Source organism: Mycetomoellerius zeteki, unplaced genomic scaffold (genome assembly GCF_001594055.1).
Source record: "Mycetomoellerius zeteki isolate Tzet28-1 unplaced genomic scaffold, Tzet1.0 scaffold426, whole genome shotgun sequence".
NCBI lineage: Eukaryota > Metazoa > Arthropoda > Insecta > Hymenoptera > Formicidae > Mycetomoellerius > Mycetomoellerius zeteki.
The window spans coordinates 645,831-670,215 of NW_017257421.1; the positions used below are offsets into that span (position 1 = coordinate 645,831).

The 24,385-nt window shown below is 33.9% G+C and overlaps 4 protein-coding genes across 5 annotated transcripts in view; 3 read left to right on the forward strand and 1 right to left on the reverse strand.

The window, feature by feature from the left end:
- The window catches only part of GluClalpha (glycine receptor alpha 1), an 84,052-nt gene extending 74,012 nt beyond the window's left edge, over positions 1-10,040 (reverse strand). The window contains exon 1 of the mRNA XM_018454112.1: positions 10,030-10,040. The gene's annotated coding sequence lies outside the window, so the exon portion shown is untranslated. The remainder of the gene's footprint in view (positions 1-10,029) is intronic.
- Positions 175-6,671, forward strand: Septin4 (septin 4). 2 transcript variants are annotated; one of them, XM_018454119.1, is made up of 9 exons: positions 175-245; positions 595-771; positions 2,510-2,602; positions 3,127-3,292; positions 3,432-3,582; positions 4,320-4,485; positions 5,199-5,367; positions 5,868-5,949; positions 6,374-6,671. In XM_018454119.1, exons 1-9 carry the CDS (start codon positions 236-238, stop codon positions 6,533-6,535), a joined length of 1,176 nt encoding a protein of 391 aa, XP_018309621.1. In that variant the 5' UTR covers positions 175-235; the 3' UTR covers positions 6,536-6,671. The 2 variants fall into 2 exon arrangements, with proteins under 2 accessions (XP_018309621.1, XP_018309622.1); XM_018454120.1 differs by having other exon boundaries at positions 5,199-5,355.
- Positions 10,041-16,260: 6,220 nt separating the features above from the next.
- On the forward strand, positions 16,261-17,384 carry LOC108726510 (pro-resilin). Its single transcript, XM_018454123.1, has 3 exons — positions 16,261-16,291; positions 16,612-16,731; positions 17,105-17,384. The coding sequence occupies exons 1-3, from the start codon at positions 16,280-16,282 to the stop codon at positions 17,345-17,347; spliced, it is 375 nt and encodes a 124-aa protein (XP_018309625.1). The 5' UTR covers positions 16,261-16,279; the 3' UTR covers positions 17,348-17,384.
- A 2,533-nt stretch (positions 17,385-19,917) lies between these two features.
- Positions 19,918-24,385, forward strand: part of mAChR-A (muscarinic Acetylcholine Receptor, A-type) — a 29,070-nt gene continuing 24,602 nt past the window's right edge. The window contains 9 exon segments of the mRNA XM_018454090.1: positions 19,918-20,199; positions 20,314-20,556; positions 20,699-20,778; positions 21,500-21,693; positions 21,868-21,988; positions 22,077-22,165; positions 22,228-22,365; positions 22,460-22,695; positions 22,783-22,864. Coding sequence (XP_018309592.1) covers positions 20,477-20,556; positions 20,699-20,778; positions 21,500-21,693; positions 21,868-21,988; positions 22,077-22,165; positions 22,228-22,365; positions 22,460-22,695; positions 22,783-22,864 — 1,020 coding nt within the window. The 5' untranslated portion in view covers positions 19,918-20,199; positions 20,314-20,476.

Here is a 24,385-nt window from a genome sequence, read left to right on the forward strand (position 1 = left end):
CGTTGCTATTTATTCTACACGCCCGGCTCTCGGCTTAACCTCTTCACGGCGTGCAGCCCGGAATGCATCATAGGAGCACGACCGACTATTGATCGACCGGTCGACAGTGCGCCAGCGCAAGTCGAGGCCCGACGAGGTATTCATGAACGCGAGCCGCCCTCGGCCTTAGTGCGTTTGGTCGACATTTGGCTGCCGTTATGTTCGTCACACAGAAGCACCCTTAGATGCTGCCATAATGTCCGGTGGTACGTAAACGTTTTATTGAGATAAAAATTGTCGCATGTTAAACAGTCCACCGCGAAATCGTCTTTCTTCTCCGAGTCGGCAAACCGGCTCGTTTCACTATCATGCAGAGACGCGATATGACGCTGATAAGTATACGTCGCTTTTGTACAAGAATCTATGAGTCAGCTATCGAAACTGAAAACGCAACGCGATGCACGTAACTATATATATTCAGAGATTTGTATTCGAACGTGCAGCGCGCTTTTTCTTAATTATTGAGTGCTAATTGTTTCTATAAAAGATGGCGAGAGAAGATTTATTTTGATATCGATATCGGGATATTAACGACCGTTTATTTCGCTCAGTAAGACAGGGATTATATCGGCTTCGCGACGCTGCCGGAGCAAGTGCACCGGAAATCGGTGAAGAGGGGCTTCGAGTTCACCTTGATGGTATTGGGTGAGACCGGTCTCGGCAAGTCGACGCTCATAAACAGCCTCTTCCTCGGAGACCTGTACAAAGACCGGCGAATTCCGGATGCGGCGGGTTCGTGTGATTTCTATTTTAATTTGACCATTAAACACGATGTTCTCAAGAACTAGAACATCGTCAAATCTATTTGATCCCCTTACAAATAAAATTATATTCGCACGGAGAAAAATGGATTAAAAAGAATTACTAAATCTTAATATACAAAGAGTGAGTCTGATAAAAAGTTCACCACGTTTTTCTCGAAAGCGATTAGAGATAGGGGGATGACAGCTATTATCAAAATTGTAGGATAAGTAGGGGGACATACTTTGATGACCTTGAATAATATTAAATGTCCTTGGTTTTCATACTATCAATAAAAAAATTTTTTTTAATGGGAAAGGGGATATTTTTTACTCGTTCTATCGATGGTGCTCACTGAACTGAATAACTTTACATTAGAGTATCTTTTCGAAAATTCAACTATTGTCGGGATTTAAGCCAAAATAAGTCAGACTGTTCACCATGTTAATAATAAATAACGAATCAAAAGTTAAAAGAAGTCCAAACAAGTTTTCCACGAAAACTACAGGCATGTTTAAATGAATTTTTGAACATTTGTTGCAATAATAAAACTTTGTTCCAAACTTTTAGCCTGACTTATTTTGGTTTATATCCCGACAATAGTTGAATTTTCAAAAAGATACTCTAATGCAAAATTATTCAGCTCATTGAACATCATCGATAGGACGAGTAAAAAATACCTCTTCCCATTTTAAACAAAATTTTTTTATTGGTAATATAAAAACCAAGGACATTTAAGGTTACTCAAGGTCATCAAAGTATGTCCTCCTACTTATCCTACAATTTTGATAATAGGTGTTTTCCTCCTGTTTCTAATAATTTTCGAGAAAAACTTTTTGTCAGACTCATCCAGTATATTTCTTTGAATAGTACTATATGTATAAACATTAACTTATAATAAATAAATATTTTTTATTGAGTAAGTAAATATTTACTCAATGAAAATGACAGTTAAATCAAATGGCTTTTGTATTAAATAAATATATATTTACATTTAGTAAATATTTACTTAGAACTATTCTAAGAAATATTTATTAAAATTTAGTATTTTTTCAGTGTAGTCTTGCAAGTCTAATAAAAATATTCTGGCTATTTTTGCCGAATTTATGACAAATTTTTGTCTAAAAATAAAAAGATATCGGAGATGTAAGGTAAAAATATATTACGATCCAATAGTAAATCCATTCAAATGATTTACCTTATAAAGTAAATCATACTATTCTTGAGAATATAAACACAAACAACTCTCACTTTATACACTTGTATTTTTCAGTAAAGTAAATTCTACTATTGAGATGTATGGTAATTTATAAATTAATAGTAACAAATTACAATAGCATAAAATTCACTTTACGAAATGTAAAAAGTACTTTACAGTATGACTATACGATGATCGCTCATCATTTACCAGAAAAATAAAATAAATTTTACATAAGTGAGCGTCTATCTCTATATGGACCTGTCAATTCTGTAAAATTTACTAGAACTTTAGCGCACATCACTTTACATTTTTCTCTGTGACGTGCGGTCGGAATCGGAATAATAATGACACCGTCTGATCGTGATGGAGAGAAGAGCTGTAGTATTACCGGAAATGGTCGCTGCTCTGAAATCTTCCGCATCCGCGAGTTATTGACACGCGAAAAATATTTGATCAACTTACACAGTGGGTAAACCGCTCGTCCCGATCTCGACGAGGAGTCGATAAATATTCATCGTTCACTTTCAGAGCGGGTGGCTAAGACCACCTCCATTGAGAAAAAGACAATGGATATAGAGGAGCGTGGCGTCCGGCTCCGTTTAACGATCGTAGATACGCCAGGTGAGAAATATTAACGAATTATTAATTTTTTTTATGTTAAACAAGTTTACGTATTTTATTTACCAGTAGATAAGTTGAATTAATTTTTTTTTATAAATAGAGAAATATTTTTGTAAATAGCGATTTCGTAAAATTATTGCACTGAGAAAAAAATATACCAATTTTATAATAAATATCTGTTTGAGATACTTGAATAGTACTAGCTTAATATTTACTTACGGTAAATAAACATGTACTAAAGACTCGCCTTGACTGAATATGGCCTTCTTTATTAAATTGTATTGAACATTTCTCGGTCTATTTTCATTTAGAGTCGATTGTTCCATCTTTGGATAAACTATGTGATAATTTATCTAATAGATAAACAAAAGAGTAAGAGAATAAGAGAGTAAGAGGGTAAGAGAGTGAGTGCTGAAGTTTATCGGAAGGTAGAACAACCTAGCCTTAATATTGTTTCTTTACGATTTTATGAAATAATTCTATAAGTGTTGTACAAATATCGTTGTATAACGGTACCTTTCAAGGATTCGGCGATGCGGTAAATTGCGAGGATACGTGGAAAGCATGCTCAGCTTACATAGACGAACAGTTTCGCCAATATTTTACAGACGAAAGCGGATTAAATAGGAAAAATATTCAAGATAACAGAGTGCACTGTTGTCTCTACTTTATACCGCCATACGGCCATGGGTACGTGATAATCCAGCTTCATATATTCTAATTTACAGGATTAAAATAATTTTCATGGCGCGAGGGATAATATCGAACGAAATTATGATATCAGACTCTTAATTATAGTTTTAACTTTAATACCTATCTTTCTTTATAGCCTTAGGCAGATTGATCTCGAGGTATTAAGGCGTTTACATCGGAAAGTTAATGTCGTTCCTGTAATAGCGAAAGCGGATACTTTAACCACTCACGAAGTCAAAAAGTTGAAAGAGCGCATTTTGACAGACATCGAGGAACACGAGATTCAGGTAAAATGCGAAAAGCTTTGATTGGGGATTTGTGAAATTAGCATGATGTTCTATTAATATAAAAAATAATTATAATTCCAATATAGTATTTTTCAGTTCTGTATAAAAATAAGAAAGTTCTGCATTGCTCCAAAAAAAGTTTCTCCAAGTGTCGTGTTGGCTTCAGATATTAAAAAGTTATTTAAAAATATGCAGCCGGAACTTTGTTTGAAAATAATTTAGGGCATAGTATTCTCTTAGGACTCTCTTAATGAGGACTAAAATTGCAAAATAATCAGCACTTCACTTTCAAGTGTCAGGCTGTGTTTTTTACACTTTATTAAATTAATATTTAAAGTGTAAAAAAATTAGTAATCGTTGGAATTTTGTTTTCAAATTGCATTCATTGATGGAACTCGAATAATAGTGCTTTCGTAACTTGCGAAAAGTGATAAAATTTATTGTTTTCTGGTACTTTAGAAGGGGAGGTGTCGTACAGATTTGCGAAATTAATACATTTTTCAGTTTTGATTTTATGATAAAAAATGCGGAACTTTTTTTTATTTTTATGTAGAATTGTAAAACTATGAAAAGTGCTGGAACTGCAATTTTTTTATATTGAATAGAATGTCATGCTAACTTCACAAATATTTCGGTTTTTATTTTTAATATAAAATAATACGAATTTCGCAGGTTTATACTTTGCAATATTGCTCATAATTATAATAAGGTAAATGACAATTTTCGTGTTTTCGCAGATATACCAATTCCCGGATTGCGACAGCGACGAAGACGAAGAGTTCAAGCAACAGGATAAGGAACTGAAGGCATGTATACCGTTCGCGGTCGTTGGAAGTTCAACGGTATTGGAGGTTGCCGGAAAGAAAGTTCGAGGCCGGCAATATCCATGGGGAGTAGTGGAAGGTGAACTTTTATATTCTACATAAAATTAATATTTTCTAATTGTACTGATTTCACCCATTACCGTATGAGGTAAGTATAACGTTGAAAAAGAAAATAAAATTTTTAACGTGAATATTTTGGAAAAATTTACGAGATTGTTATTTCACAAGTTTGCTCGATCCATATGCACTGAAAAAAATGCATGTAATTTTACATGGAAATTACATGTATATGACTGGAAAATTATCTAAATTACATAAATATGCTTGGAAATTTACTAGAAATTGTAAATTTCCAATCATATTTAGGCAATTTTCCAGTCATGAACATGTAATTTTCATGTAAAATTACATGCACTTTTTTCAGTGTAGTCAAAGAATATAATTTCAATTATCATTGTTAGATAAATCTTTACTAACGAACTGCCATGTGAAAAAATTGAGAGTGCACTTCGGTGTAGTAACATTAAAGAAATCATTCATTCGGAACAGGGATTTAATGTACTCGATGCCTTCACAATTACAAGAATACAGGCTTTTCAATTAGATTGTTAAGCAGGAGCCGTATCAAAAGCAATTAGGAATTTAATTGATAAAAGAGCTTCTGAAGCATAAAACCTTCTACGAGTAAAATCAATTAACGTGTTCGAAAGTAGGGATTGAATGCGTTAAAGTACCTCTGGCTTTCGCGTGCCAGTGTTCGATCTTTAACATTTCGATTCCGATTGATGATAGTCGAGAACCCGAAGCACAGTGACTTCGTCAAACTAAGGACGATGCTAATATCGACGCACATGCAGGATCTAAAGGATGTCACGCAGGACGTTCACTACGAGAATTTTCGGGCCCAATGTATTTCTCAAATTTCGCAGCAAGCGATCCGGGAACGGAGGTATTTACGCATGTAAATAAATATTGCATTTTCAGTAGGTATATACATACGGACGCTTATTCCGCGTTCGCAATGCGTACAGGACGCCTCGAAAGCACCGCGTTCGAAATAATATTTTTATCTATTTTCCCTGAGATATAAAATGGATTATTTTGTTATATTAATATTGGTTCCTTGAAGAACTTGATGTGTCCTTTCGAGTGTCCTGTGCGTCTTGCATGATTATTAAAAGCATCTATCCATAACAGTTTCGAACTAGTTTGTGATGGTACGATAATTCAATGGAGATGATAGTTCAGAGATAGTATGATAATTCAGATTAGTTTTAGACCGTCCAATAAAAATTGAAAAATTGTAAGATTGATTCTTTCGTAAAATTGCACGGTATTCTTTACATTTTTTAATAATATACATTACTTATAACTTAGCTTCGTTTGCATTTGATAAATTATTTGTAGTTCCCACTTTCAAATAATCAAGGATAAAAATATCTTTTGTCTCTTTTTTTACAGCAAACTGAAAAGAGATTCCGGGCCGCACTTCGAGAATAGTATATCCGACACGGACAGACTTCTCTTGCAGAAAGACGAAGAGGTAAGCATGCAATTTAACGGCCGCGTGTTATACTTTTCCAGAGATGAATTTGTGAAGTTAGAAATTAAAAAGTATTTTGCACTGAGAGAAAAATTTTTTTTAATATTTATAAATATAATTATAGATCTTTTCGTTATCATCTATATATTTATTAATAGAAATATACATATAATTATTATTACTAATATTGTCGCAATAATAATTATAATTGTAGTAAGACTTATTATACTTACGAGTACAAAAAATTTTCCTCTAAATGTAGTACTATTCCAAATGACTTAAATATTTCAATATTTAGTATTAAAATAGACGAATTTTTTCACGAATTTTAATATTATTACATATCTCTGGAAAAGTTAATCTTGTTCAATTGAATTTTCCTGAAATATTTTCTCATACCGCTATCATCAACCCACCTTCGCAGATACGAAGAATGCAAGATATCTTGGCACAAATGCAAGAAAAGCTCAAAGCGACCGGTCAAGTCGGGGGCGGTGTTGGATTGCGAGGCCGCGTGGGCAGCCTCGGCAATGATCTCGATTCTGCAGACGTGGAGAAGAAACGTAACAGTATTATAGACGTTTGAAGTATAGATCATCCTCGGGATAGACATACATCCGGGGTATAGGATTTTCTCTCCCGAGAGATCTGTACATATTCGTTTAACTTTTGACAAATTTCTCTTGATGCATTACGTAAAATTTTCGAGATTGTAATATTAGTACGAATTCTTTATATATTATATAAAATTTAAATTATATTTGCCTCTATTTTACATATAATAAGTAAAATTAAATTAAATGTATATTCGATTATTTAAAATTTAAAAAAATTAAATTTGTCTCTATAATAAAATTAGATAATTATAAAGTTATTAATTTCTTCTCGGCCATGCACTATCTTTTATTATCGTTTTGGTAGACAGATAAAGTATATAAAATCGCAACAGATTCACCAATGCTTATCCGCCGAATATTTGATCAAATCGAACTTGTACAGATCTATCGACTATATTCTGTTAACGTCAGTGATACGTGAGATCGGATATATTTTATACTTAATACGCATAGCTAATTTATACAAATAGCAAACACGCGTAATCGTATAAAAATATCGAGAGATACAGGGAGTTTTCGAATTAAATCATCAAACTTAAAATATGAATTTAGGACCTCAAAATAAACAAAATTTTACTCTGCAAGTTTGCTCGTAAACGTTTCGTTTAAGTGATATTGACTTCTTATAAGTTACAAAACTTAGGGATGAATAATGTCGAAATATGTCTTGGTCTTGGTTGGCTTTGAAAAAAAGTGCCCGTTAATATTCTTCAATCATTAAAATGATGGATAATATAAAAAAAATTACAGATAATGTCACCCATTCGTTCCCTCATCGAGTGCAATACTTGTCTCAGGGCTGAAAGCCATCATTTTAAACAAAAAATTTGATAACATTTTGATTATTGTAAAGCAATAACAGAAATAAATCTAGATATTATTTCGACATCATTCATTCCTATATTCTATGACTTATTTGTATTAGAAATAATGTTCCGCGTTCAAGCTTGTTAAAATTTTGTTGAATTTTTGATATATTCAAATGTTAATTTAACGCAATGTAATTATATTATTTGAATATTTTTTTAGTGTCAAAATAACACAATTTATGGGTGAACGAATAAAATAAAACTAATATGTATATATATATTAAAGCGTTATAAATTCTTAGGTAAATGAATAAAATATGTATTAATTTAACATATTACAAATAATTTTAGTACAAAAATATGCTTCCACTATTTACTTAGAAATTGTATTATTATATTTTTGTGTATTAATTTTTTAATGTTCGTTACTTTATAACATATTTAACACAAAATAAATGTTACAAAGTAACAAACATTAAAAATAATTTGACACGTAAAATTTTTCACACATTTTCCAACTGTGTAAGAAGTCACTGTCTGTTAAACGAAGCGTTTGCGAGTAAACTTTCACAGGAAAATTTTGTTTGCTTTGAAGTCCTAAATTCATATTTTGGCAGTTTAACCTAGGAGCACCCTGTATATGTATACACCGAGCATTCGTTGTGAACCGGACGTACAACTGATCGTACAAGTACTGAAATCATTGGAGGAATTCTCCCGTTCAGTTTGCTGTTTAACGTTAGAAAAGAGATCCATAGTCCTGAGTATGCCAAGAAATTGCAAATAAAAATTATTACATAATTAGAATTAACGTTCTAAATATACGCACAATAATTCATAATTATTATATATAGAATTATATAAGAAGAGTGAGATATACGAGATAAATTTAATTGTCAAAGAAACCAAAGATTCGCGTTTGCACAGTCACTACTTTACTAAACTTTTTAGTTTTATAAATTCTTTAGGTGTGCTTTAAGTTCTTTTCTTGTGAGAAAAAATTTGTAGATGTTTTGTAAGAATAAATATGCCGTAATAAATGATACGGTCAATTTGAGTCTCAACAATTATTTCAAACTTTGTTTCATCCCATTTCACTTTTCCTTCGATTATTTAAAGAAATTAGCTTAATTTTCTAGAGAGAGAGAGAGAGAGAGAGAGAGAGAGAGAGAGAGAGAAACATCATCGCCTTGTCATTGAAAGAACAACTTTTTTTACTGCTTTTACTAAAAAATGACTTATAAGTGAAGAATCTATCAATATCATACTATGATATTTGTTGATATATGTTGACGTATAGTTTTTCTCTCTGGAGGGTAGAAATTATACTTTATTTCAGTGTTCAATGCTACATATATTTCCATCTGCAGTTCTCAAGTTTAACTAACTATAACTAATTTGCACGATTCCAAATTTATTATCTGAATTTATCCGGAATTTAATTTTAAAGTCAATGTTGTAAATTTGCAATACTCGCTCTTTGAAAGTTAAACAGAAAAAAAAGAGAAAAATATACTTCTTTTGGAATAAATGCATAATAAAATCGGCTAATATTAATAAAGAAATATTATAAATCTTGCTCAAGATAAATTCGTTATTCTGAGAAAGAAAAAAAATAGATGTTTAAATATATATATTTAATTAATATTTAATACTAATTTATAAATATATGTTTTAATTTGAAAAGTATGTACGCACTATTTCGCTGCTATCAAAAGATCATATAAATATATCTTGTATCATTACGGAAAATAAATTATTTCAGAGAAAATTACTGCAAAAAATTAATTAAAAAATTTTTATTCTGCGAATATACATAGATACGCGAAAAAGTATGGTCGAGATTCAGTTCCACGAAATTCGTACTTTCTATAAATAGTTCTAGGAATTACCTCAATCGATAGGTTGCGTTTGATTACCGTCGGAAAATTTATTATTGCAATACATAAACCTGATTTACATGCCCGGGAAAAAATGTTTTATATATAATTAAGATTGCAAACGGAAGGAATAAAAATATGACTGTAGACAGTGTAGACGGAAGATTAATTAAAAAAAATTTTTTTTAATAATTATAATTATAATTCAAAAATTCTTTAGACAATTTTTTTTTAGAAAAATAGCAGTTAAAATATATTTTAAAATATTTTTTAATCCCTAGTTTTCTATAGTTCACATTAAAAAAGAGTAGCACGTTAATGTTAGTAAAATTTTGGGCCCTTGTATAACGTAATAAATTCGTTCAAAGAATATTTTTCCAAACCGGACGGTCAAAAACACGTGATTTTCACGTTTCAATACTCCGTGATAGCGTTTTAATGATATACCTTGCTGTAAATTGCATTAAATTTGAAAAAAGTAATTAAGTAATATTACATCTGTTCTTTTTAACTAAAGTTCTTGCGGTTCATCTTTTTTCCTTTTCTCTCTACGTTGGAGAGAAAAAGAGAAAAGATGAAACCGTGCAAGAAGTTCAACTAAAAAGAACAAGCCTATTATCTTATATCTCAATAATACCGAACGATCCCGAATCATCCTTAACGGACTTAACGTTCAAAAATCAAGATTGGACGCATCGGCGAGAAAAATCGACGCGTCGATCGGTGAAGAGAATCAATTATTGCATAGATGAATAAATTCAGTTTAGTACTCACCGTTCGATGTCTCATCTACCTCGCGATGCTGACACGCTGATGCTGTGGCTCCTATTGTCCTTCACTTCCAGGAACCCTCATTGTCTGGTTGCAATATTGTTGCAAATATACATTCATTCATCCTATTTCGATTGTCACTTTTGGCGTCGCCCAGTTCGATAAAATCGAGAACGAAATGCGCGAGGAACGTCTATATAATTTCTATGCACATAAGATTTTTATGAAATCACGACGCACACGTATTAACGTCAAAATTTGAAAAAGTAACAGCACGGCCACCGTGGGACGACCTCGAAAAAAAAATCCGTACGTTCGCGCGAGTACATTTTGCAACTTAATCGCGAAATTCGTTGTTCACACAGTCACTTTCGTTAAAATTATTGCTTCCGGTAGCAGTAAATTTAACAGAATCGTCGAGGAAAAGGGCGATAAATATAATTTACTGCGTAAAACGTCCATTCGCGCAGAACGGTATAAACTGAACTACTAAGTGCCATGCTTCACCGGCTGTCGACGCGCAGCTCACTTCACGACATCGTAAAATTCGTTGTTCATACAATCACTTTGTTCCCATTTTATCACTTTAAGTAGCACCAATTCAACTGAATTGTCGAGGAAACGCACGACGCTACGTGAAGCGTCCATCCATCTGAAACCAACAGTCGAGTCGAATAGACTGAACTAAGCGCCATGCCACGCTCCGTCAGCGACGCGCAGCTCACTTCGCGACTTATATTATTAATCACAAAATTTCGTTGTTCACGCAGCCATTTTCGTTCAGATTATTGTTTCCGATGGCACTAAATTCAACAGAATCACCGAGTAAACGTGTGGAATGTCCGTCTTCGAGTAAGATTTTCACGAAAATAAAAGCGCGCGCATATCAAAGGCAGAACGTTTATTTTGCAACTGTTGGAAGTTTCCTTCGCGCTGATTGGATTATACTTTTAGATTCTAAAAGAATGAGGGACTGCGCAGAATAAAAGGAACAGGGAACAGAGAATAAGAATTTCAACCTATCAGAAATCATATATTGTGTAATACACAGTTTCTGATAGGTTGAAATTCTTATTCTCTGTTCGCTGTTCCCTGTTCCATTATTCTGCGCAATCCCCGATCTTATCTCAGCAGACAATCATAAAACGGTTGCAAAATTGCCAATGGCTGCGTTCAACAGAGAAAACTAATCAGTTAGCGCTTAATGATTCTTTAATATGATTCTTTAATATGGTTCCTGCCTTTAGTTCTTACTGGATCTAAGTGTAGAAATTAGAAATAGGAACCAATTATACACAACAACGGCTTATGCTTCACTGCGCGTGACCTTGTTAACCGTGAAGTGAGTCGCGCGTCGGTCGCTGGCCGTTGGACGCATACTTCAGTCTACACTACCAATTATATTGAAGAATCACTAAGCGCCAACTGATTAGTTTTCTCTGCTGAACGCAGCCAATGAGTTCAAAAAAGGTATTGGCGCGGTGCTAGCGAAATGACGATACGAGGGAAACGCGTCGCGACGCCGGCGAGGAGAATCCGAACGTAGTCACGCATGTATTTGACTTATCTTCCGAGATTCGTCGTTCACCCCGTCACCCGCGATGAATCTCTTACCGATATCATCCCCGACGGCACTCGATTTGGTAGAATTACCGGCGAAATGTGCGATGCCACGAGAAACATCAGTCCGCCCGCGTGCGACAGTAGCGTAGACTGAAGTATGCGTCCAACGGCCGGCGACCGACGCGCGACTCACTTCACGGTTAACAAGGTCGCGCGCAGTGAGGCATAAGCCGTTGTTGTAACAATAACAATACTTACAATTATAGCGATCGTTTGGTACACGTACCAAAGTTATTATTGGTAGATATTGGTAGGGATGGAGCTTAATTCTGTACGTACAACTATTATGCTAAAACTGTTGGTTTTTTTATACGTACGAATTTTCGATGCTCTTTTAAAAATAATTCCTTACTCTAACGTGATATATAATAGAAGAAACAGAGAAAATAAGAACGAATTAAATAGCTAGTCTCGCCTCTACTACTAATGATCAAACACGCAAGAACGTTCTGGTACAGTTTGGTACACTTAATTGGTTGCTATACCTGAATCATGCTAAAAATCGCCTATTATTAACGTATTACAATACTACGACACGTTGAAATGTTTTATTAGTTTCAGAAGCATTTGCCGTGGCAATCTCACATTAACCGTTTGCTAATAATTCTTTAGCTGCTCTTAATTATACTCATATATTTACGCATTTATACGTATATTTATAACAAATTCATATCTACGTGAAATTTATGAGTTCTCTTATATTTCCTAATGTCCGTATCAGATTAGAGTTTGAGATTAAATTTGATTAATCAAAATAAAGTTCACTAAATTTATAATATTAATTTTTTCTTCTGATTTGTTAAATTTAATATTGCTTTCTTTCTCTTTCAATTTCAGTCTCTTATATTAAAGAGCTTTTTAGGGAATGTAAGGGAACTTATAACTTGTAAATTTTACGTAGATATAAATTTGTATGTAAATATATAAATACATACATAAATAAGGAATTTCTATTCACATATGATCGAATACTGTCCATAAATTTATAATAAAAGTGAGTATATACATATATATATATATGTATAACAATTCATTCGATCATAATTATATTAAACAATTAGACAAAAATGTTATACTATTCGTGATTCATTCATCGCTTGTTTAATGTAACTCTTTCTGTACACACAAACTAATACAATTTATTCATTTGCAACGATTCGCTTTGATGTTGTCGAAAAATCGCTGGCGAACCGGCACGAATGCTAAATGACAATGCAAACTCGACTCTATCTATTCGTGCTTCACGAATTTCATACAATCGCAAATCGCATGTAATTTGCTTAGCTTGCATAGATTGACTTTACGATGAGTTCATTACGCAATTTGCTGTGAAGATTTATATTTGTGTAAAAAGAAAGTAAAAAGTTACTGTGGCATATCTGTTAAATCAGCGTACGATAGAATAAATCGTCAATTGGAAAATTAAATGAATTAAAACTCAGTCAGAAACATATTAAAGGCTCGCTTGACGGACGGTAGAATTCGGAAAAACTCCTCGGTTCCACGAAATTTATCCGCCTCAGGCGCACCCAGTTCTCGGAATTGTTTTCACGTTGCCTGGCAACGTAACGTACAAAAAAACTCCTTTCCATAGTGCGCAATTTACCTATCGCTTACATATTCTGTTCGTTTAGTGAAAATCACACGCGCGTTATAAAACATACTACATTTTAAAACATTAAAATATTTCGACAACATTCAGCTACATTCAGCAGAAAAAACTCTACAACTCTGTTATATATTATTAATTTTTGCCTTTGATTTCTCACTAGATCTAAATGTCTAATGCCAGTTTTTATACCAATGTAGTAAATTTTAATCTCGGTTCACACAACTAATTCTTTATCTTTTTCTAATTTTTAAAATCTTTTTCTAATTGAACCGAGATTAAAGTTAATCTATATTGGTCGACACTGGCATTAAGTAATCATATTAAAGAATCTTATAACAGTTGTAAACTCAAACAATATAAAATTTAATGGGATATAAAATGTTTCTAATAGTCGTTTATAACACGTCTTTAAAGCCTAATTTACACCGTGCTCTTTGCTTTCTATTTTTTGCTTCTTACTACTTTTTACCTCTTGCCTTTTTATTTCTTATCTTGTACACACAGTACAATTTCTTCGTTTTCTGTCGCCCGAGATAAAAGTTTACTTCGAAAGAGATAAGGAACACGATTGTCGATAAAACGGTCGTAAAGAGGGAAAAAGGCAAGAAGTAAAAACTATAAGGAAATAGGAAGCAAAAAGTACATTTTAGATTGAGCTTTAAACTGTTCTCATAAAAATATCTTTAATGCTCGTTTCTGCTAATGTAAATTAACTCTCGATTTAACTTACTTTTTATCTTTCTTCAGTTCTAAGCATAAGAAAAAGATAAAGAGTAAATTAAACCGAGATCAAAGTTAATCTACATTGGTAGAAATGGATATAAGTCGTCTTCTAGTCTGTTCTCGAAAAAATATTTTTAATTAGATGTCTATAAGATGTTTTATATCACGTTTTTGGACTTTGTGTTGCCTGGGAAGCTGTTTTTTCTGCTAAACGCAGCCAATATTTTAAATTTCGACACACTCTCTCTCTTTCACTCATAATTTTATAGAAATTTTTTAACAAGGAATCTATGATGCACAAACTAAAAGATTTATCTAATACAAACCGTACCCCTTTAAGGATGTTTTATACATACTTTCAAAATGGTAGCAAAATTATGAAAAAATTACAGTTGCAGGTTATTTTAAATATTCATTAAAAATAATACCTATGTCAAATTTGGTGGCGATTTACTATCTAGATCATAAGTTATTTTAATAAATAATAGTATTTTCTGTACTTTAATAAAAATGTATGGTAATGTTATTATAAAGTAAATGACAAAAATCTCAAATTTTTAATGTAAGTACATCATGTATTCAAGATTATTCATAGATTATTCATAAATTATTCATATATTATTCATATTCATTGCAATACATGAACTAGTTGTTCAGTGAATAAATAAAATATTTATTTGTTCGATATCTTTGTAACTATAATCAGTGAATCGCAATGAAACTTTGCATAAATTACTTTGAATATTTAAAGAACTTATACAAAAAATTTAAATTTTTTTATCATTTAAAAAATTTTAATTTTTAACAATAAAAATAATAACAAATAAAATAAATAAACGACAAAAATGTGTTATTAAATAAAAATGTAATCTTATTCACACAACTTTCATATATATGTATAAGTTTATTTGAAGTGTAAGTATTAAAAATAACACATTTTCAAATTAATTTTCTTTGCAGGGACTGTACGTGTGATACATCCTTAAGTGAATTAATGTGAAGTAAAATGCTACTTTAAAGTCGCATCGTTTGTTGCAATTTGATTCGTGATATCTATTACGATATCTTGCGACACGTCGTTTAAATCTTGCGACGTATCTGCCTACGGAAAAAAAACAGTGATGCAATCGAAAGAAGAACTATTAATCTAACTTATTGTTATCTCTGTCTCTTGAGTAAGGCTTTCATGCAAATTATACGGCAACCACCATCGAACAAATCCGCTAACAAATTCTTGGGATATTGCCAAACACGTTTTTCACATAGAATTAAAAAACTATCTGAACGCTTTATCGGTCTATTGATAATAATACCGATAAAAATAAATTCAGGATTTGTCTACTTACAAGGAAAGGGACGCAACTGTCCTCCTTCGATCTTAATAAGCTTTTAATATGTTATTCTCCAGATAAAAATAAGCGACACGTATTTTTTATACTTACCCATACACTTTTAGGGGGTGAAACACCCTTTAGAAGAAAATCGGTTTTTCTCTTTCGAAGCGAATATCGCCAGAACTGTAAGAAATAGAAAAAAAATTTCATAATGAAAATTGAATGGCATTAAGAATACTTTAGAAATATTGTATAATTATAAAGAAAAAAAAAATTTTTTCTTTACAAATAAATAATTAAAAAAAAATTTTTTTATAATTTTTTAAAGTACTCTTGAAGCCATTCAATTTTTATTATGAAAATTTTTTTCTATCTCTTACAATTCTGGCGATATTCGAAAGAGAAAAACCGATTTTCTTCTAAAGGGTGTTTCACCCCCTAAAAGTGCGTGTGGGCACGTATAAAAAAATACGTGTCTCTTATTTTTATCTGGAGAATAACATATTAATAGCTCATTAAAATCAGAGGGGGACAGTTGCGTCTCTTTCCTTGTTAGTGAATTTTATGTCATAATAGTAGTCTAGAATGGCAGTAAAGTAATTAAATTTTTTGAAGTTATGATAATCCAATTTTAAGAATGCGAGACACCTCCTCTAATCGTTATAAGCCACTTCAAAATATAACTAAGAGGAAGAGACACGGCTTCCTATTTCGACAATTGCACAGAATCAGGAATCATTGCGATTATACCGAACGAATGATTAGACCCATCGCAGAAACCTGCGGTTTTATTATTAACCGTAATTACAGTTATACGATCGCACCAAAACTCCCCGAATAACGAATATTGCGTACTCCAATCATCGTCCCGTCGGGACTGAATTGGACGCTATAAAACCATGGTTGTCGAGATGAACCATCTCAGTTTCGCGAACGATCGTACAATTTTATCGAATTTCTAATGATCCGTAAGGTTGGTACAAATTCTTCGCGGAAGCATTTTGTAGAATTTTCATTAAAATTCTGCGAAGGATTTTGCGTAAATCGGCAAACGAGATAAAGAGTTAATTAATTTTTTCTTGTAGTAAGAAAAGCGTCCCTTTATCATAATAATTACAGCTAAATTATTTATTTATCATTTTGCATCGAATCTATATCATTATATCGAATGGTGCGCAAGACGCGTTCGCATCAGCGCAACGGTGCGAAATCGTTTTCGCATTAATTCGTTACGTCAGAGCCTTTCTTTTTCAACAATACGTGTACAAGTTTCCGTGTTCTTCTTTCGCACAGGCGGCACTATTAGCGATGTTTCTAGTAGGAGTTCGGAACGAACCTCAAGGTCCGGCCTATCTTCCACCTGGTCATCGTACTGGAGGAGGCGGGACCGGTCATCCGGACGATTGGGCCGGTGTAAGTATGTATTTATTATGTAAATACATATCTTCAAGAAAAAAAAGAAATAGAACAGAAATTTAGACTGGATGATGACTTAGGCTCAGTTTCACGATTAACGTTTAACCGAAGTTCAACTTATTTCTCATCTCTTTTCAATTCTAGCGTAAGAAAGAGATGAGGAATGAGTTGAACCTCGGTTAAGAGTTTTAACCATGAGTTGTGAAACTGGATTAGTGCAGGGTCGTTTACTAAAATATTTATAATTTCATTGGTCAACTTAGTAACACTTTCTCACTTTTGTAATTTTCACTTCGTTTTAAAATACACGATCAATCACCTGGTCTCGCTATTATTAGACGTGTCGTTCTTATCGAAACCGATGTATCAGGATCCAGTGAACTATGAATTTTCGTACGAGGTCCAGGACGCGGATACAGGTCTGGACTTTGGGCATCGCGAGATGAGGAAGGATATGGAGGCCACGGGGACCTATCATGTGCTGCTGCCGGATGGTAGGACCCAGATCGTCGAATATATCGCCGATCAGAACGGATATCGGCCGATAATACGATACGAAGGAACCGCCTCTTATCCCGCTCCAGGACCGTCGCAAGAGGGTTACAAATATTAGAGCCCTGACTCTTTTTTGCAATTAAGTACCGATCTTTAGCGCATTACAAGGATCGATTAAATATTATATATTCTTGAACAGGGATCGGCGTTTTCTATAAACCTTTTCTATAAAGAACCAAAGAATATCTTGGGCTTTGCGGGTCAAGAAGCGAAATCAAAGATTATGTAGATATTTGTGCTAAAGAAGAAAACAAATATCCATGATTTTTTTATTGACAAAATTCAATATATAATAATAACTTCAGAGTTTTTCAAGATCTAAGAGCCGACCTCTGCTCTTAGGTCTGGTCCTGCAATGTAAGTTTAACTCAATTTAATTCACTTTTTATCTTTTTCTAATTTTAAGAATTAGAAAAAGATAAAGAGTAAGTTAAACTGAGATTAAAGTTAAACTTACATTGATGGAACCGGACCTTAAAGACGATTATACGATAAACATGATCGTGATCCATTCGTGGACTTATCGAATATTAGTAGTATTAGGACAAATACTGTTATACGCTCGAGTAACGTAAGAGGATGACTTTTTGTTTAGGAAGATCAAAATAATACAATTTAGCGAAACGTTCGCCGTGACTGTGACAACCACGATCTGTAATGTGTAATAAATAATTTGACAAAGAAATATAATAAAACCTCTCTCTCCTTGCTCTCTTTGATGTCCGATATCCAGCAAACGTTTCGCTGCAAGCAGACAATGCAAGCGAACTTCAATAAACTATACAACATTATTAGGATAAACCCGGTATATACGCCGCATCTAAGAGAAATTTAATTTATCAAGTACTATTTACCATGTTTAAAGCAAGTAAACTATACCAGTAAAAACTTCATACTTTTTACTATTATAAAAAAATATTAAGAATCCGAAATATTAATTTTTCATACTAAAATATAAACTTTTTGAAACCCTTGCATTTTCGCCATATATCCCATAGGGGTGGGATATATGGCTACTCATAAGGGGAAGCAGGGGGTAATAATGCATATAAATAAGACGTAAAATGACACAATAACTTATAAAGTGAGTTTATAATGTTTTATTAAGGAATAAAAATGATAAATATGTATATGAAGTAATAAATAATAATTACAATCTTCCTATATATATTAGAAGTGTTATGACAAGAGGTACATATTTCATGTAATATTTCATGCGTTTATTGCATTTAGTGCACTGATTTCAATCTGCGCACTTTGTATGCTTTGGGCAAAAATCCCGCCCGCTAAAAATGCCGTATATTCCAAACAGGTGGGATACACAAGACAACAAACTAAACAAAGAATACGAAAGCAAAGCACTCGTATTTTGCTATACAACGTACTTTACTTATTCCTCTATATGTATCACGAAATAATTACTAGGTCTTTTACACGCCCTACAGTAATCATTTTATGTAGATTATAATTAATTGATGGCGCTACTTATTACAGTGACAAATTGATTCAACTCATAATAATTTCATTAATATTAATAGTAAGAGAGAGAAGCTGAAATTATAACTCTTCTGAAATTATAATACTAATATAACATAAAGGTATGTAATAACAGAGTAGTTATGAGAAAATTACCCCCACCTCTTCTATTTTTTCTGACTTCTACGGCGTAAATCCCAGTGCACCGTATTTGTCGGGTTTACCCTATATATATAATTTCAAAAAGCCAATCGAAGTTCCAATCTGGATTGAAATTCTGGAGGCGCATAGACTGGGAATTGAGAATGTCATATAAAATAAAATAAAATAGCTTTGTGGCTCCAAAAATAAATCAAGTATTGTTCATTTATATGTATATAATTCTTTCTTGGAGAGACCCACAATATTATTTTTATTTAGAGACAAATTAATGATACGATAGGCAATCGATTTGTAGGCAAAAGAAGCCATTTCCGTCAGGAACAAAAAAATGGAGAGTTTCAGAGAGAACGCGGGGGCATTTTGCAGTTACAGGAAAAAACTCCTCATGTCCTCTCTCAAGTTTCTCTCTAGTTCTGTTCATGATTGCGCTTCAAGATCAAAAAAGATTTCGGCGCGCGATTTGCAGATTTAAATTATGTATACAAATTCACTTTAAAATATTTAAACACCTAATGCGGGGTCTACAATAGAAGTCGTAGCGGTCGTAAGGGCTTAAGTCGTAGAAAATTGACCAATCACAGTTGATTATTCTTCTCATATTCGACTGTGATTAATCAATTTTCTACGATTTAACACCCTACGACTGCTACGACTTCTATTGTAGACCCCGCATAAGATCCGCTTTGACCAAAAATAAGTTTATTTGTTTCAATTAAAAAAAAAAAAAAGAAAACTTGATTTTTAAAAACAGAACATCGTCCTTAGGCATCGAAGTAATATAAAGGAAAATGCAGAATCTAGACAAATTAAGCATTGTTAATCATAAGTTATCTGATAATCGCGAACAGTCGTTCCAATAATTAAGGTCCGCAAATTGATATATTGCCGCGTAAAAAATTCCGCCATTTGCAATTGCAACACCGTGACCAAAAATCGCGCGTGAGTGCGCCATCTCGGTATCAATCTCAGTATTCCCAGTTCGAAGTTTCCAGAATACTCGAGCATGCTCCTCGGCTTGCACGCCAACTCGGTTAGCGTCAGATTCGTTTCACGGCAGTCTGAAGTTCTGGAGATTCCGTGGCGATTCGCGAGCGGATCGGTATTATTAGTCGGCATTGTTGACTTTGACAGCGGGTTCTGTCGTCGTCCCACGATAAACCGCCGCGCGAAGCATCACCTCGTAAGCGCAAACGGGACACTTGCATTTTATGAGCGAGCCGTCACGTTAAACTCGGAACGCTTGCTAACCGCAGTTCGTAGGACGACTCATAAGTAAGTAATGCGTGTTTGCCGAAAAAAAATCCCGATGGATCCCTTTCATTAATGGACGCTCATCGACGTGATGATCGCCTCGTTACCGTTTAAAATATAGGTTATGTTACGCAGGCGAGTTCCAGTTGCTGTTCCGGAAAACCGAGTTTTCTAGAAGGTTAGCTCAGCGGTCTCGTTACCTCCATCAGTTTTGCGAATTGGAAATTGCCTTGAGCTCCAGCTCCAGTGTGCTTGGCTTGGAACGTTATTGTTATACCCTCGACAATCACTTGGCAGCATGGCAAAATGGGGTGAAGGCGACCCACGCTGGATTGTGGAAGAGAGACCTGACGCAACAAATGTTAATAATTGGCATTGGTATGTTGCTCCACATAATCGTGCTAATTGGGATATCTTTAAGTCGACAATTCGCTCCTAATAATGTATATCAGCGTTTGATTGTTTCTCAAAGTGCTGATATTCTTTTTACACTTTTTAATGTACTGAAATTATTCTATAGGACGGAGAAGAATGCCTGTGTATGGTCACAAGAAAAGTTGAAAGAATTTTTTGTAAATTCCAAAATTGAGGGAGAGGGAGGTTGGTATCACGTATTTATAAATTGGAAATTTGGAAAAGATATATACAGAATGTCTCATTTTAATTGCATCAGGTAAATATCTTAAAAAATGTGACATGAAAAAAATATTTCAGAGGAACTATTTTGAGGGGAATGTTTTTGGTTATGTTACTGATTTTTTTTTTAGTTAATATGATTCCTCTAATTCTGCATACAAAAGTATTGAGGTAGAGATATCAAATAACTCTGAAAAATGGATTATTTTTTAAATGAGCAATTGTGTTTTCTTTACATCAATTAATTTATTTCAGTTTTCTGTTCACAAAAGTATTAATGCACGATTATCAAAAAATCAATAGATATTAATAGATATTAATTAATAAATAAAGATATTTAATGTTAATATGTACCAGAATATACTATAAAATATCTTGTTAACTATTACTTTTTGGTATCTCTATCTTAATACTTTTATATGCAGAATAATTAGTGGAATTATATTATGTAATAAAATTATATAATTTCATATAAAAAAGTAAAGGTGATCTTCATACGTTTTTAGCACTTCTACCTAGAAAAAAGCAACGTGACCAAAATATATTCTTGAAACCATTCTGCTTTTATCTAATACGTTTTATCGTATCTTATGTATTTTTCAAGATATTTGTCTGGGACAATTAAAATGGAACACTATACTATGTCTTGAAATTGCTATATCCTTAAATCTTGTTCAATTTGTAGTGTCATGTAAAATAACAGAAATGGAAAAGTGTGAAGGTGAGGCAATAGTGAATAATAGAAAAGGGAAACTTATTTTCTTTTATGAATGGAATATTGTTCTTAAGTGGATATTAGATGGAGAATCCAGTAAAGACATTGAGGGTAAAATTAATATTCCTAATCTCTCTGAAGAAAATGATATTAGTGAAATAGATGTAAGTATTTTTAATTGAATTATATAATTATTAAATTAGGCAATCTGGTTCAAACTATTATTTGTTTTATTTCAACATTGGCTTCTTAATCAGTAATCATTTTCCTTTGATATTTAGTATATTACTAAATTGCTATGCAAGAATGTAAATAGACACGTATCTTGTAATTTGTAGATTGAAATTACATTAAAAGATAGTACAGATGAAGGGGAGAAAGTTAAACAATTCTTACATACTAAGGGTAAAGATGCAATAAGAGAAAAATTAAAGAAATATGTATCTTCTCTGAAAGAAGGTAAGTTAATTTCCTAACTTGTGATGTGAATTGTTCATTATATTAAAAAAAATATATAGCATTTGTAATCCATCTTTTTTATTTGCAGAGTTTGCGAAAGGAATGATACTTCCCAAAAAAGATAACGATAAAGAAAAGGAAAATATTTCGAACATAACATCTGGTTTTAATATTAAGGTATGTATAATATATTGATTATATAAGGTAATAAAATAATTAATAATGTATTTTCTTTCAAGATGCAAATGAATGCTGCAGTGACATCAACGAACAATAATAAAACAGCAAACTGTAAAATCTCAACCACTACGATTAAGCAAAATGTAAAATTTCAATGCAGAGCAGGTGAATTTTACAACGTCCTCTCTTCGATCGAGGTAATAATTTTACCGGATTATTGTCTCAATATAAATGCTATTAATATAAACTAAGCCACTAGCCAACTTATAACAGAGTTTTTAATTTTCACAGATGGTACAAGCATTTACGAAGAATCCGGTAAAACTAGAGCCAAAGAAGAATGGTCAATTCGAGCTATTCGGTGGCAATATTCACGGCGAATTCATAGAGATCACTCCAACGAAAATTATCCAAAAATGGCGTTGTAAACAGTGGCCGTCTGGACATTTCAGCGATGTAACGATCGATATCTGTGAGAAGAACGATCATACTGAGGTCAATTTAACGCAGAGCGGTGTCCCAGTGAGGTAAGCTCGAGAACAATGACTTCTTATTAAAATTTATCGGTATTATTGGCAAGTAAGATCGTCATGCGGAAACGTCGTGATTTTCAGCGAGGAGCTCTCTACGAAGGAGAATTGGGACAGGTATTACTGGGATGCTATAAAACGAACTTTCGGCTTCGGATACTTCATGTGATCTAAATTCACTCTAATGGATATTTATTTATTGCTAAGTAGAACAATCGTACAGATTGCGTGCATTTACACGCAGTCGCGCGAGCGCTTGACTTCTGCGGGAGCATAGATGAATTCTATGGTGCGATGGGAAGGAAGCGTATACTATACAGGTTTACTCTGTTCTCTTCGTATATTTGGTACCGCCTTGTGTAAAACTATAAATTAATACCGCTATGCGCTCGTTATATTGCCGTGTGACGTTACAAGTGACTTGTATGTCTCTATCTATTAGATGTGTCTGTCTAATAAATCATGAGATAAAGATCAATGAGATTTCAATCTGTTCTTTCCGTATGAGAATGACCGTTGTATCAAACTTTATTCCTTTAAATCATAATCGATACACAACTTCGAGTCAATTGTCAAATAAATATTTTGCAATTGCTGTAAACTCTGTGTATGTCTTAATTGAAAAAGAACTTATAACGTAATCAGTCTTCTCATGAAAAGAACGGACATTTTTTTATACATAATAAAAAGTGATAATCATTTTTCATTGTTCGAATGCTAACATCACATTATATATTTGACTAATAAATCAAATTTCGAACGCAGTCGCGCTCGCGTTCATAAACAAGTTGTAACGCCTTTAAATCCTACAGCTGCACCCGCCGGTGCACCGAAATGTTCCCCTTTTCGCACGAAGACAGGACCAATGTCCTCGGCAGCTAGGCAGACGGGAGCGGCATGAATGGGCAGATCCAGAGAGTACGAAATGCGCGCGCCTTCGAAAATCAAAATCAATGTAGTTCACCGTCGTTCGCACTGGTCCCGCTCGCTCGCTCGCTCGCTTGCTTGCTTGCTCGCGGATTGCCCACGCCCTTAGTGCGCCTCGCGGTCCCAACGCGAATGTTATCGGAGTATAGCGCCGTTTGTCGTTTCCTTCTCTCTGTTTCTCTCGCGTTTCCCATCTCCGTCGCTCATAACTGCACAAGCGCATGTCGAGATGCATATATACACGCGCACTAACTTGTCGCCCCCCTTTTTCCGAGCTTCCCCTCCTATATTTCTAATCTTGCTCTTTTCCTCTTTCAAGCCTCTCTTCCAAACAACCTTTTCTTCGTTCTTCCAATCACTTCTCTCCTCGCTTTCTCTCATCTCATCTCGATCTTCTCTCCCTCGCTCGCATTCCTTGACCAAGTCAGTTGAATAATTTGAGTGAGAGAGAGAGGGGGGGGGGGGGGGGGGGGAAGGAGGAAAGAGAGGGAGGAGAAAGCGGGGGTTAAATTACCTCCCTTGTCGGAGGAGCGCTCTCTCTACCACCAACATCACCACCACTATCATCACCACTACCATCACAGTCAGTCTTTACTCCGATCTCGCGCCAGCACCATCGGCTAGCTCGCGACTTACGCGTGCAGCATCCCTCCGTGTTGAACGCTCCTCTTACGCGCGCCCTCTCTCTCTCTCCCTCCCCATCTCTCTCCCCTTATCTGTGTCCTCACGCCTTATCCCTTTCTCTCTCTCTCTCTCTCTC